A 16,020-nucleotide genomic window follows, 5' to 3' on the forward strand; every position below is an offset into this window, starting at 1 on the left:
GGTGGGAAAGACAGTATGGGGTATATTCTAAAGGGACTGATGCTTGGGATGTAGCTTCATATAGGGGCAAGATGTTAGGATTTTGAGTCCAAGAGATCCAGGCTTAAAATTTCTGCTTCCTGCTTGATTATTAATTTATGATATGTCCTTAGGCAAATATTCAACCAAGCTCTTTGAACTGAGAGGCTTCCTATGTAAACAAGATTAATAAAACCTTCCTTGCAGGACAGTTATGAAGACCATGTTAACGATGTCTACGAAGGGTCCACAGGCAGTGGTAGTTCAGTGGTAGGATTTTTGCCTCCCATGCCAGAGACTCATGTTTGATTCTAGGCTAATATACCTCATGTGCAGCTACCACCTGTCTGTCAGTGGAAGCTTGTGTGTTGCTACAGTGCTGAAGAGGTTTCAGCGGAGCTTCCAGACTAAGATGGACTAAGTTCCCGCCATGGTTGAGAAGATATTTGCCAAATAAAGCTTGAAAATCTCTTCATATGTCATAGTAAAATAGATAATTGTGATATAAAATGTCTTTCTTTCTTTAGTTTTATGTGCCCAAGATGTTGGGCACTCATTTGGCGTTTTCCATGTGTTCTAAACTGACACATGTGATAGGCACAGATCTAGGCAATGCATATGGTGGCAACTAATTTGTTACCTAAACGGTGCTGCGAAGTAATAAGAACACAGGTCAATTTGGTAAACTAAGCTTGTGCTTTTTCTTTTTTCCAATGCTTCTCGTTGCCTAGGGAGGGGTGGGTGAAACGCATGTTTGCTGGGCTCCCAGGATGGTTAAAACTAGAGGAGACAGATTCTAGTGGAGGAGGTGAGTAAACGTAGGCAGCTGAGCTTGGCAGAATGGGGGCTTTGAAATGAGAGAGATTTAGCTTTCATCCAGGCTCTGAAATGTATGTGGCCTTGGGCAGGTGGCTTTATGTATCTTAGTAAATGAATATAAACAAAGCATGAAAGAGGTGGTAGAGGGGAAAAAAGAATGGGGAAAATGTGCTACCTTAATGCACCAAAGTAATGTCTACATCTCAACACCATGCTTCAACGTCCCAGAAAAAGGAGTATGTTGGGACTGCCAAGAAGATGATGGTTGAATTGGCTCAGTCATCTAGGATTCAAAATCAAGTTTTTCAGTTTCCAAAGCTCAAGTTCTAGGCTTTATTTTATGAGCCATTTTAAGCTTTCTTATCTTGGCACATTTATTCACGAGTTCCCTTTACTAAGGCTGCCTTTATTTCTACACGTCTAAGTTTTATCAGTCCTCCAAGATCAACTGAAATGCCGTCTTACCCCCAAAACCTTATCTTTTTCTCACTGTAGACATATACTTATTTTATGTTTTTATTAGAATATGTGAATTAGCTCACCTGCTATGCTATTAACTCACACACACACACACACACAAACCCAAAACCACCCGATAGATAAAAACGAAACCTAAAAACAGAAAACAAACCTGCTGCCATTGGGTAGATTCCACCTCATGGCAACCCCATGTGTTAAAAAATAGAATATAGGTTTTTCTTGGCTTTAATCTTTATGGAAGCTGAACACCAGGTCTTTCTTCTGCAGCACTGCTAAATAGGTTAGACCCTCCAACGTTTGTTTCATAATCGAGCACAAACCATTTGCGCCACCCAGGAGCCATTAACTCAAAGGTAAGCTCGATTTTGTATCTCCAATAACACTTAAGACAGTGAACTGTTCATGGTGAGTGTTTGTTGAATTCCTGAAGAGTCTCAGAGAGAAAGATTATCTGCCAAAAAGGTTTGGAAAGCAAAGACAGTAGCCGGGAAGACAGTGATAATCTGGAAAAGTAAATTTACAATTGCAGCCCATCAAGGTATTTACAACTGCTTCTCAAATTTCTCATCCTTGCAGTGTTGGAAGGGGCAAACCATCCCTCGGCATGGGATTTTATTTTCTTGAATATTAGTTTTCTTTCATTGCCAAAGCGAAGTGGCCTCTCCAATGCGTTTATTTCCTGATAACAAGGCCCTACCAGTTGAACATACCATGGACTGACAGAAGAACAAACAAATCTGTCTTGGAAGAAGCACAGCCAGAATGCACATTAGAACCGAGGATGGCGAGACTTTGTCTCACATACTTTGGATATGTTATGAAGAGGGGCCAGTCCTTGGAGAAGGACATCATGCTTAGTAGAGTAGAGGGTCAGCCAAAAATAGGAAGACCCTCAACAAGATGGACTGACACAGTGGCTGCAACAGTGGGCTCAAGCATATCAATGATCATGAGGATGGCACAGGATGGGGCAGTGTTTCGTTCTGTTGTATATAGGGTGGCTGATTAGGAACTGACTCGACGGCACCTAACAACACCACCACCAGTTGGTTTGCTCTTGTGGTAATAGGAAACTCTCCAAACTTTAAATGATCTGAAATGAACAATTTTTATTATTGTTGTTAGGTGCCGTTGAGTCGGTTCCAACTCACGGCGACCCTATGCACAACAGAACGAAACACTACCCGGTCCTGCGTCATCCTTACAATCGTTGTTATGCCTAAGCTCATTGTTGCAGACACTGTGTCAGTCTACCTCATTGAGGGTCTTCTTCTTTTCTGCTGACCCTGTACTTTGCCAAGCATGATGTCCTTCTTCGGGGACTGATCCCTCCTGACAACGTGTCCAAAGTTTGAAAGGTGGAAAAAAAAAGCAAGTTGAAGGAGTATTTGCCTTGATTTTCATTTTTTTTAAAATTGTGTTCCAAGAATTGCATTAGGTACAAAAAATACAAAAATAAATAAGACATACCCCCTGACCAGGAAATGCACACAGTTAAACATTTTTAAAAAGTGAGCCCTGCCTTTGAGCCAAACATTTTAGTCCAATGCGGATTATCAGTGTAAAAACTTACCTTTGCAGGACAAGGGCATCTTCATTTACAGAGCTTTTTATTTCTTCACTCAAAAAAAAAAAAAAGCTATGTTTATTTCCTTTTTTACTGTGCTTTAGATGAAGGTTTGCTGAGCAAATTAGTTTCTCATTAAACAATATGCATATTGTTTCGTGACGTTGGTTGCCAACCTCCTGACATGTCAGCACTCCTCCCCGTCTCGACCTTGGGTTCCCCATTACCAGCTTTGCTGTTCCCTCCTGCCTTCTGATCCTTGCCCCTGGGCTGGTGTGCCCATTAAGGCTCATGCTTTGATTTTCTTAAGGTTTTTTCTTGATTAGATAGAACACGAGCAAAATGATTAGAATTTTCTGTAAAAGCGAAGGCCAGAATTAGGAATAAAAGAAAATGGATGTGGAAATAGACTAAACCTAGGTGGTATGGGTATTGAAAATAAAGGTAAAACCAAAAGAAAAGATACACTGTATGTTGTGTGTACTTGCTGAGAATAAAATACTTAAAATGGACTCCTTAGGTGTAACAGATTGAATTGCGTCCCCACAAAAATATGTGTTAACTTAGTTGGGCCATGTGTGGGTGTGAATTTCCTATGTGTTATAAATCATAATTTCTGCCTGTGATTAAAAGGAGTAGGGCGGGATGTAACACTCTTGCTCAGGTTATCTCCCTGATCCAATGTAAAGGGAGTTTCCCTGGGGTGTGACCTGCACCATCTTTTATCTCTCAAGAGATAAAAGGAAAGGGAAGCAAGCAGAGAGTTGGGGACCTCATATCACCAAGAGAGCAGTGGCAGGAGCAGAGCTCGTCCTTTGGACCTGAGGTTTCTGTGCTGAGACGCTCCCAGACCAAGGGAAGACTGATACATCACAAGGACCTTCCTCCAGAGACAACAGACAGAGAAAGGCTTCCCCTGGAACTGATGCCCTGAATTCGGAATTCTAGCCTACTGGACTGTGAGAAAATAAATTTCTCTTTGTTAAAGCCATTTAGTTATGGTATTTCTGTTATAGCAGCACTACGTGACTAAGACATTGGGTAATAATCATTAACACATGAATTCATGTAATGAAAACTTTTTTTTGTTTCTGTAGGTATTCTCCTGTTTTTTGTACTTAACAGTTAATAGTTGCCTTTGAGTCAGTTTTGACTCATGGTGACCCTGTGTGTGTCAGAGTAGAACTGTGCTCCACAGGGTTTTCGATGGCTGATTTTTTGAAAGGAGATCACCAGGCCTTTCTTCCAAGTCACCTCTGAGTGTCCTGGAACCACTGACGTTTCAGTTAGCAGCCAAACACATTAACCATTTATACCAGCTGGAGACTCTATTTCTGTACATGCACATTTTTAAAGACACATAAGTGCTAATATCAAATGCATAAAAGATATAATTTGTGTTACTGTGTTATCATGTTATCTCTATTCCACAGAACTAAAAGTACTATAAAATCCCTAATTTATCTTTAGTCACCATTCTCAACAATATATTAATGATTTTTGCATATGTTTATCTTTTATTTCTTGTCCTTCACAATCATGTGAGTGGTTGACCAACGTCAAGTTCAATACACATAGAATCAAGGCGAAGCTTTGCTGGCTCGGGTGTGTCTAAAGATTTTCATCTTAATATGATTACATTATGTTTATGAGCCTTATGCTTCCTGTCACTTGTGTAAACACTTTCATTTTTTCAACATCTCCTCATTTTTATAGAATAATAAGGGCAAAATATAATAAATCAGTCATTTATGGAAAAAAAAAAATGGACGCTTTCCGAGTAAAGTCTTCCCTGGGATCCTAGTCCGTAAAACATATAGAAATGGAACAGCCTTGATTAAAATGGAGAGTGGGCAAAAGGGTATGAGAGATACTTGTTTGGGCTCTTCAGAACCCAGTTTAAAGACCTCTACAATGTTGTATTCATATTTATGCATTAAGCACTACTGTACATTGTCAGGGGAGAAAGATGTGGCAGTCTGCTTCCATAAAGATTTACAGCCTTGGAAACCCTATGAGACAGTTCTACTCTGTCCAATAGGGTCGCTATGAACTGGAATCGGCTCTGCGGCAGTGGGTTTGGGTACACCATCAGAAAGGAACTTGGCGGGTACTGCTACTAAGTAATGAGGCATTGGTGGTTCAGTGGTAGAATTCTCATCTTCCATGAGGGACGCCCAGGTTCAGTTCTGGCCAATGTACCTCACACACAGTCACCACTCATCTGGCAGTGGAGGCTTGCGTGTTGCTATGATGCTCAATAGGTTTCAGCTGAATGTCTAGACTAAGGAGGACTAGGAAGAAAGGCCTGGTGATTTACTTCTGAAAATCAGCTAACGAAAATCTTGTGGATCACAACAGTCTGTTATGCAACCAATCGTGGGGTTGGCACAGGACTGCGTGGCATTTCATTCGGCTGTGCCTGGAGTCAGCATGAGTCGGGAGTGACTCGATAGCAGCTAACAAGGACAACAACAACTATTAAGGAGTTCAAACTGTCATTTGCCAGCTGATAGAGGAAAATTGTCTTTGAGTATATGGAAGGCAGTTAATGGTGTCCGTGCATGGCGTTTGAAAATATAGGTTGTCACAAAGTAGACATTTTGGAACTGGGTGACTGCCTGCTAGTCCAGAACTGCCTAAGTGTAACACCCAGGACACCAGTGTCCTCTGTCCTCTTCCCTCTTCCAACAGGTGTTCCTCTAGATCCTTTCCCGAAGCTCCCATCCTTCCATTCCCTTGTTCTTGGCTCTGATGTGGCATTCTTTTGCCCTGTCCTCTCTGGTCAGCTAAGCTGCTACTTAGGTATGGGATGAAGAGACTGATTTCTGAAGCATTTCAAGTTAAGAACCTCGCAATATGTGTCTAGTTAGATCTTCGACACCGGCCCTGCACTAATTTTCATTCTGGAATTGCTGTGGCGTCCGAAGTTTTTACTCTGCTCATTTGGAATATTAGTTCTTTGTTCATATTCGTTATCTTTTTGATCCAGCATACATTTGCCAAATGCCTGATACGGGTAAAGCACTCTGCCAAATATTGTGACCCTCCTTCTCCTCCTTTTTTAAAAGCTTATGCAAATGTCACCTCCTCCATTATACAATGGCCTTGATCAAAAAAAAAAAAAAAAAATTAGGAATCCTGGCCCTGGCTAGTGCTTTGTATACAGTTATATGCTGGCACTTACTGTGCAGTACAACTTAGCTGTCTACAGGACTGTCTCTTCTACTAGCAGATGAGCTTCTTAAAGGCAGGGATTTGTTTGATCATTTTTGTTTCACTAAACACAGTGTGATTTATACATGTCAGACCATCTAAAATTGGAAAGAAGAAGGGAAGAAAGGCAAGAAGCCTATGTGTGGCTGAAACATGCTAAGGCATCTCCTCCTCAATGTGTCATACCCCTTTAGATTCCCTTCCCTTGAGCGTTACTTCTAGCCAATAGATTATGGCAATGGTGGTGGGGTAGCCATCCCCATCGTTGCATTATATTATATAAGACTCCGTCTTAGCAGACTGGAGTGAGAGATAGTCCTGCTGGCCTTGAAGAAGCAATCTGCCAACTGGTGAAACAGCGTATGGAGGGGACCATGTGGCAAGGAACTGAGGGTGGCCTCAAGAAGCTAAAAGTAATCCTGGCTGAGAGAAAAAAAAAATATATAGGGACCTCAATCACTCATCTGCAAGGAAATGAATTCTGCCAAGGACCTGAGTGGCCTTGGAAGCAGACTGTTCTCCATTCAAGCCTACAGATAAGAATGCAGCCCAGCTGACACCTTGATTGCAGCCTTGTGAGACCTTGAGCAGAGCACTAAGCTAAGCCATGCTTGGTCTCCTGACCCATGGAAACTACGAGACAATAAATAAGCTGCTAAGTTTATGATAATTTGTTAGGCATTGATGGAAAACGAACACCCTGTGAAAGAAGATGTTGAACGGGGCTTTTTCTTGTGGCTGCAGAGTAGGCATCCAGAGTCCAGAGCAGAGGGAAAAGAGGCAATGAGTACCCCAAAAGGGGGCAGGAGAACCCCTGGCTATAATCACTCCTTGCCACCTATCCCAGTCTATAAAGGAGAGGACCCGTGAGGAAGAAGGGATAAAGCTTTTAGGATTATCTTGCTGATGGGAATGTTCAGGCAAGAGGGGCTATCAGAGAATTCCTTGTAAGACTGAGGTCGACCACAAGAAGGGCTGGTGATCATCTTAGTCCTTAGTTATACATGTGCTTGGATGGTGGATCTGCCTCTCAAATAAAATAAAAGGAATTGGGGATTGTTGACAGAGCTTAGGAAAGGTTCCTCATGGGGTAATCGACACTCTAATCATTAAAAACCAATAAAAAACTGGTCACCATCGAGTCGATTCCAACTCATAGTGACCCAGTAGGACGGAGTAGAACTGCCCCATAGGGTTTCCAAGGAGTGCCTGATGGATTTGAACTGCTGACCTTTTGGTTAGCAGCCATAGCTCTTAACCACTACACTACCAGGGCTCTCATCATTAGGCTTGCCAAAAATTGTGATTTCCCTGGAGGTTAAAAAGATGTTGCAGAACATACTGGGGTTGATCAATTTAGGCCACTTACTGGGTAGGGGAGACCAAAACAACCAGTGTGATCTGATTGGAGACTGCAGAGGTCAGTTTGGATTTCCTAAGGAAGAGAACTGTGCTTTGGGGAGACCAGAAAAGGCTGGAGGAAGCCGATCAAGAGAGTTAATATTTAGGTGCACACCAGGTAGGGGCATCAGTGGTCAAAGCAATAACTAGAAAGAGAGCGTTCAACGGTGTCTTGTTGAGTAAACTGACCTTCATCCACTGCCTGCTACCTTTCATTTCCCCTCTCTGTTCCCAGCTATTGCATAGCCAAGAGCCTGTATAGAGGGAGAAAGGGAGTGAAAAATCAGACCAAACACCACCCTCCTACCTGCCCACTCAAGCTGTCTCAATCTGTACATCCAACCCACAAATTGGAGTAAGTTAACTTTGTATTAGAGACAAAATTCAAGTTTTAAAGTAGAAATGAACTTTTAATAACTGAACAGAACCATGAATTTATATATTATGCCAAGTGTCATCAAGGGATGGAAAAGAAGGATTCCACAGAATGTGGTTGAAAGCAGAGACTGGAAGACAAAAATGATTGTTTCATGTTTACAACTCCAATGCGTTAAGACTCCTTTAGGTGTTGCTGTCAATAAGATCACAAGTGAGTAGGGGAGATCTAGTAAGGTCAGAAATAACTTAACACACGCTATACAGTATGAGAATAAATGTATCATATAAAATACTCTGGGTATTCAGAAAAGAGTATTTTATATGATACTTGGTGGATAAAGGAAGGCATCACATATTGTCTATCAATTTTCTTTAACATCATCTCAACAGTTATGATATGCACTTGAAAGCAAAAAGTTCTCTATGGCTAACATCCCAGAGTCATAAAAGATGCTGGACTATCTTTGTTTCATTTATTTTTATATATCGATGGATTCAAAAACAAGCTAAAAACCCTTAGTTATTCTCCATCTTCTTCTCTTCTTAAAAAATGATCGTGTAAAGTAACAGGTTAAACTCTCCTTTCTTCTTCTCTTACCTCTCAAATGTAACCTTATCGAGTAAGGGAAAACAGCAATGACATACTTCTTGATATGATGGTAATACGAAATACTACGAACTCAGTCCTTTTCTGATAGCTGTGTCATGATCCTGGGTTCTAGAAAAAAATATATATATGAGTCACAGTATCACAGAATGTTGGAGTTTACACAGAAGGATATTAGAGTTTATTTAACACAATCTCAGACAGACACATTGAGAATTGAGAGGAGGAGATGAATTTGCAAGCTCTTCAGGACTTGACTGTTGGGTATGGGGAGTGGATAAGGGACCAGGAGGAGTGGGGATGATATCCAACCTGGAGTTCTGTCTTAGGCAGCTGTTTAGGTGGTGGTATCATTCACAGAGTCAGAAAAACACTTGAAAAGGAGCCAGTTTGGAAGAAAAGTGTTGCAGTCCATTTTGAGTTCCCAGTAAAGGTTTACTGAAATCATGCAAGTGATGTTCTGTGAGTTCAACGGAAATCCTCCAAGGTTATGGTCATTGAGATGGTAATGGTTTAGTCTTGGTGGATTTTCCTGCTTATCAAGTTGAACGTCAGACTACCACAAAGAGTGCAGAGGGAGAATGGTCATGCATGTTGGCACATTCATGCATACGTTCATTCACAAATAGTCACTGAGTGCCAGGCACTCTCCTGATGCTGGGGAACACGCTGATGAAGCAACAGACAAGGTCCCTGCCCTCATGGAGATTACATTTGAGTGTGTGGCATGAATGGTTAAGTGCTCGACTACTAGCCAAAAGGTTGGTGGTTCAAACCTACCTAGAAGCACCTTGGAAGACACCTGGTGATCTGCTTCTGAAAGGTCACAGCCTTGAAAACTGTACGGAGAAGTTCTACTCTGCGTACATGGGGTCGTCATGAATCAGAATCAACTAGAAAACAATGAACAACAACAATAAGCAAACAAACAAACAAGAAAAATATGAGACTCTAATCAGTTTCATGCAGAGATTAAAAGGTTCACAGTGACTATTTCGGATTGATGTTATGGTCCTGCTTCTTCTGTTTATCTATTAATAGCTGTTCTTTCCCCAACCTTTGCCTTTTCCCTCCCACTTTCTAGCAGAGCCTCAGTTTTCTTTGAGTGTTTACCCTCTAGTTAGTTTAGGCAATCTCCTTCCAACTGTTGACCCTTTCCCAGACTCATCCCCGGTGATAACCAGGGTGGTCTCTTCTTGCCAATGATCAGTGTAGGTACAGCAGGTGACCCAGTCCTGACCGATGCAATCAGAGGGTTGCCAGTTGAGGAAATTCTGGGAAAGGTTTATTTTTCTAATGAAAAGAACTGCATGGAAGGAAATGTTTGTCTTCTTCACTGACCGTCATTGTGTCCCCATGTGGTGTCTGAAACAGTGGGAGTCACTCTGTGACCATGAAAGGGACATTGCTAATCTGCTGAGGATGGCAGAGTGGAAAGCTAGAAAGGACCTGGGTCTTTGATGAAGTCCTAATGTTGCTGAATTACCTAACCTCAAAACTACACTTCTGCTTCGCATGCTGTGTCAGTTACTAAAGGCTAGTTTAAGCTACTTCTTTTTGGGTCTTCTTTTTTACTTGTTGCTGAAAGCATCCTAACTGTGGCATGTGGGTTACAGAAGCATTTACTGGGAAGGTAACTTTCAAGCTGATATATGAACGCAAGACAGAGCAAACCTATGTAGAGAGCTGGGCGGTAGGATAGCATTTCAGGAAGTGGGAATAGCAAATACGGAGGTGGTAGCAAATGCGGTGTGCTTGAGGAAAACAGCGCGTCTCACTATGGTGGTGAATGATGGGAACATAAATGAAGATGAGGTTAGAGAGGTAGGACAATGCTAAGCCAGGCAAGGAGTTCGGATATTAATCTAAATGCAGTAGAAGCCACTAGAGGGGCAGGACCATTTCATTTTCTGGTGCCTTACACCTAGCATATAGCAGTTGCTATGGACTCTATTCCAACTCACAGTGACCCCATACGTGTTAGGGTAGAACTGGGCTCCGAGAGGTTTTCAATGGCTGCTCTTTTGGAATTAGATTGTCAGGACTTTCTTCTGAGGTGCCTCTAAGTGGACTCGAGCTTCTAACCTTTTGGTTAGCAGGTGGACCACCAAGGACTCTACACCCAGAACATAGTTCAACAAAATTCTACGTCAGATGTTTTTAGTTTGGTTAAAATGATTCCAATAATAGAAAGACCATTTGGAAGTTAATATTTTTCACCAATGCTTTAGTATAAAAAGATAAGACCTTCTCCTTGACAACAGTCAAGGAAGGTTTCTCACACTTCTTTTATCAGGCACAACTTCAGAAAATAAGTTTATAGATAAAGGAAGTCAAGAGCACGTGCAAAACTGCTGAGATGATGACTCTTAATTAGCTGCATAAAATGACTCTTGGCGTTTCTAATTTTCACCTTTTTTGTAACAATTCAATTTATTTCAAGGTTTTACCAGAGTAGACAGGCATGAAATGAATTCTCCATGGTAGGCTACCAACGGCAGAGGAATTGCAAGCTTTGAAATGGCTGGAATAAGTCACGTGAGCTCTGGCTCTTGTTTTTCCCTAAACTCTGTGAATTCTGTCAACATTAATTCTATGAAATATGTAGGCTGCATTATTTGGGAGAAATGGGCAGTTTTAGTTCCCATAAACCTTACCTGTATTTCATCTTCTTTAAGCCCTGATCTCATGAGGATACTCTGTAGTGGGCAGTGTTGTGTTGTGGATAAGAACTAAGAATCAGGATACCTGGGTCCTATGCCGATCTGGATATATGAGAAATAAAATAAGGTGGTTGATGTTAGGTGCTATCTAGTTGGCTCTAACTCATGGTGATCTTACGTACCACAGAACAAAACACTGCCCAGTCCTGTGCCATCTTTATGAACTCAGGTATGTCTGGGCCCATTGTCATGGCTATTGTGTCAATCCATCTCATTGAAGGTTTCCCTCATTTTCATTGGCCCTCCACTTTGTCACTGATGTTGGTAGGTGCAGTCAAGTCAGTTCTGACTCATAGCAGCCCTGTGTATAACAAAATGAAATGTTGCCTGGTGCTGCACCATCCTCACAATAGTAAGTATGTTTGAGTCTACCGTTGTAGCCACTGGGTCTATCCAGCTAGTTGAAGGTCTTCCTCTTTTCCGCTGACCCTCTACTTTACCAAGCAGGATGTCCTTCTCCAGGGATTGATCCGTCCTAATAACAGGTCCAAAGTAAGTGAGATAAAGTCTCACTACCATCACTTCTAAGGAACAGTCTGGTTTTATGTGTTTTAAGACAGGTTTGTTCATTCTTCTGGAAGTCCATGGTATATTCAATATTGTTCACCAACAGCACAATTCAAGTGCATCAGTTCCTCTTCAGTCTTCTTTTTTCATTGCCCAGTTTGCACATGGATATGAAGCAATTGAAAAGACTATGGCTTGAGTCAGGCTATCTTAGTCATCAAAGTGACACCTTTGCTTTGTAGAACATTAAAGCAGTCTTTTGCAGCTGATTTGTTTAATACAATACTTCGTTTCATTTCTTGACTGCTGCTTCCATGGGCATTGATTGCTGATACAAGTAGAATGAAATCCTTGACAATTTCAATTCTTTCTTCATTTATCATAATATTAATTATAAGCTTTTTATGAATCAGTAGTGTGGTGGGGCTTCCAGCATAATTAAATGTGATGTTTCCTCTCCTGTCAACATTAATTCTATGACATGTGGAGGTTACGTTATTTGGGAGACAAGAACAGTTTAAGTTTTTCTATTATGTTTAAGGAGCCTTAGCAGTTTGAATCCATGGAACCCTATGGGGTGGTTCTACTCTGTCCTATAGGGTCACTATGAGTTGGAATCAACTCGATGGCAACAGGTTGATTTTGTTTAAGTTTTTCTATTATTCCCACATGCGAGCCACGAGTTATCTGGTGATATTAAAATCCGCCCTACTTCTTCACTTGAGTTTCTATAAATGTGCCATTCCTTCATCTTGGAATGTCCTTACTTCACTTGTCTGTCTTAGAATATGCTTGTCCTTTAAGACCCAAAGCTTCCTCTGTTAAGTCTTCTGTGTTGGATATAAACCTTGTATGCCTTCTCAGATTTGCTCAATCGCCTCCTTCTTTCTAATGCTGCTGCTTGCCTTCTGGACCACACCATTGTCTCTTTTGCTGGCACCTTTATGAATTCTCTGAGCTGGCTGGTGTTCAAATTGAAGCCGCAAACCTGCATGGTTATTATGCCTCACTTGCTGAGCCACTCCTCTTCCAGACTTATAAGACTGGGACCTAAAAGTCTCTTTGTGGGCCAGGTTATCTGGTCCTTGATTGGAAGATGCAACATTAAGTGTAGGGGGATCAACTCACTGTGGGTGACCCTTGACCAGTGGGAATTAGGAAGTGGGAGGGAGACATGTCCTTAAATCCCAACTCCTTTTGCCCTGTCTTGGATTGGATGACATTTTCCCTTAGACAAATTTTCCAGAGAAGGCTTGTGTGCTGCGTAAACATGCCCCTTGAGTAATCAGTTATGCCTCTTGTTGCTCATTGTGAAGTGGTAATTTCTGTATTACCTTGTACCGCTTAGTAGCTTTCCTTACCTCACTTCCCTTAACCCTCCGTCACCACACTGGGCTTGTGACTCATAAATAAAGAGTCAGCAATTTTATTCTTTCCTTGAACTCTGCTTTCTAGAGGTCCTGGGCTATGATACCTTCTTGACTGCCTCCCACTGGACTTTGTCCATAACCTCTACTACGGAACAGCAGAAGCTCTCTTCACCTTTTCCTCTTAACCTATTCTTGGGACTATCCAGGGCTCTCCATTTCTTCTGTAAACCACACTCTCAATGCTCATAGCCAGCAGACTCCTTGCTCTAATCTCACGTTCACTTATGCTTACACCTGGGCTGTATGCGTATCAAGAGTTGGTTATATTTTTTACAGTTTTGTTTACTCAATTTGTACTTGTTATTATAATTACATAATGCAATAAAGTGTTACATAAACCAATAATATATGGATGCAAAAGTAAATAAGACTTTCTTGGAAAACATATTTGATTTAAGGGAATACTGATAAAAAATAAAGTCAAATCGGGTGTGGTAAAAGTTTTTGGGGAAAATGAGTCATCTAGAAGCGTTCTGTAATCACATGGCTTTCCAAATTGTCTTTAAATTCTCGCTCTACTTTAAAGAAACTGAAACTAATGATCATGGTTGATGTATTATTGATGTGGTTTGGTTTATGCAAAAAAGACTATGTAGCACACCAATCAGTGGACCAATAGTTACAAAACAGGCCTTGACCCTACATCAAAAAGCTTGGCAGCACTGAAAGCTTTGCAGCAATTGATGGATGGCTGAAAGGTAGGAAAAGTCATGGTACCCAGGTATTCAGCGCTGGAGAGGAGAAATTATCTGCTGATCAATCTGCTACTTCCAAGTTTACAGAGGAATGAAAGCAACTTATCATAGGGAAAATTTGATTAGAGAACTGCTCTCCAAAAAAGCAACAGTTCTAAATTATAAGATGTTACCCAGAAAACCACGCTGCAAGACAAAACAAGTGCCCCCAGTACACACACAAAACCCAAGATTCTCAGCCGTGCCTGTAGCAATACAGGTGGGATTCCAAATTCTGACTTCATGTTACTGGCAAAAGAAAAAATCTTCAAGATTTAAGAGGTTATAAATTGTTTGTTCTGACAAGATTAGCCTTCTTCCCAAAATCCAACATGAGCAGCCTCTGAATTATTCTAGAAATTGATTTTTTCCCATGAATTTACACATATGCTGAAGAAACACTTGAAGAAAATAGACATCCGAAGAGCCTATGCCTTCTTTATCAATGTTTTTCTAATTGTGGGTTGTGACTCTTGGTGGGTCAAGAAATAAATTGACTGAGTTGGGAAAAAGGATTTTAAGAAAAAAAAGTAAAATAGAATAAAACAGAATAGAAAACATCAGTGTGCATCACATGTTGGGAGGGTAAGTATTTCATGAAAATCTGTTTTATTATATGTGTGTGTGTGTGGCATGTGTGTATCTGTGATGTAAAACTCCCCTTGCCTTGTATTTCTGGCAGAATGTTGAAGGCCTTTGATCTAAAATAATGTTCTTTTGTAATCTAGTTATGAAGAATTTAAATAAAGTGATTTAAATAAATGCCAGGTTTTATAACAATGCAACTTCCTTGTTCCAAGCTATGGATCAAGGAGCTCTAGAATGTTTAAAAAATAATACAGGCAAATGTTTTGGAGTTTAATTTTAGGAAAAATACAAGACAAGGATATATAGATCCCCTACAATCATGAAAAGTCATCAACATAAATAGTTTTTTTTTTCTATAATACAGCATTTAGTGGGGAGTGAAATTCCTAGGTTGACATTTACTAAACCTGGGAGAGAGAGAGAGAGAAAAAAAATGTTGCTTGAAGCTGACAACATTGGAAAAATTCTCAACTACAAGAAAATAATAACATAGTTTAGTAACTGATCCAAGTGACAAGTTGTAAGTTCCAGTAATTTCCAGGAAGATGATATATAACCATGAACTAATGATTTCTATTTATTGGAATACACATTTAGGTTCAGAGAAGAAATCATACATACCATGACAGAAACAGATAAACCATAAAATAAAGACAAGGGGGCAGGGGAAGGGTGGCATGAAGACTGGGGTTCAAGTCTTCTCATTCAGAAGCCGAAGTTACCCAGGGAGGGGTTTTGTTCTATTGAATCAGGAGCCAACTATGTTACGATATATATAGAAAAAGGGCATGCTTTGTTGCTTTGTGTGTGTGTTTTTTTAAATAAACAACTTTCAAATAATGGTTTTATTAAGTAAATGAATATTTATATATTTCAAATTGAGGTAAAATGTTTAAAGTTTACATGTATTGCATTTATGATTCTCTGCCTTAACTGACTTTCCATGTACTTGATCATCACTGGTCTTGATGATGTTGCATAGAGGGTTTTTAGTGCCATTGTCTCCTTCTGCTGACTTTACTTGTTTATCTTTCTGTCTTCTGCCGTACAGCCTAATGTTGGTGAAGTGGTCAGCTTCTGGATTCAGACTGCCTGAGTTGGATTCTTGCTCTTCTACCATCCACTGGTGAGACCTTGGATATGCAATTCAATCTCTTTGAGCCTAAGTTGGAGTTCTGGGTGGTGCAAACAGTTAAGCACTTGACTACTAACCAAAAGGTTGGCAGTTGGAACCCATCCGGAGGTGCCTCAGAAGAGAGGCCTGGTGATCTGCTTCTGAAAGGTAAATCCTATGGAGCACAGTTCTCTGCAACACATGGGGTCACCATGAGTTGGAACTGATTTGACAGCAACTGGTTTGAGTTTTATTTGAACCTGAGCCACCCCATTGGAAGAACGGGGCTGTGGTTAACACCCAACTTCACTGGAGCAAAACTCAGGTCATGTACATAAAGCCCTAGTACGTGGTCAGGTTCACAGTCAACTCTGTCAGTCGTAGTTTCTCCCACCCTGATGTCTGAAATTTACTGTAAGTGCAATTTTTGTGGCCTTT

At 40.8% G+C, this 16,020-nt stretch overlaps 1 protein-coding gene across 2 annotated transcripts in view; it reads left to right on the forward strand.

Moving 5' to 3' along the window:
* The window catches only part of QDPR (quinoid dihydropteridine reductase), a 337,362-nt gene extending 321,636 nt beyond the window's left edge, over positions 1 to 15,726 (forward strand). The window contains exon 8 of one of the 2 annotated variants that reach the window (XM_049887025.1): positions 15,520 to 15,726. In XM_049887025.1, coding sequence (XP_049742982.1) covers positions 15,520 to 15,564 — 45 coding nt within the window. In that variant the 3' untranslated portion in view covers positions 15,565 to 15,726. The remainder of the gene's footprint in view (positions 1 to 15,519) is intronic. The other variant, XM_049887022.1, reaches the window with a different exon arrangement.
* Positions 15,727 to 16,020: the final 294 nt, after the last annotated feature.

The sequence above is a fragment of the Elephas maximus genome, chromosome 5 (assembly GCF_024166365.1).
Source record: "Elephas maximus indicus isolate mEleMax1 chromosome 5, mEleMax1 primary haplotype, whole genome shotgun sequence".
NCBI classification, from domain to species: domain Eukaryota; kingdom Metazoa; phylum Chordata; class Mammalia; order Proboscidea; family Elephantidae; genus Elephas; species Elephas maximus.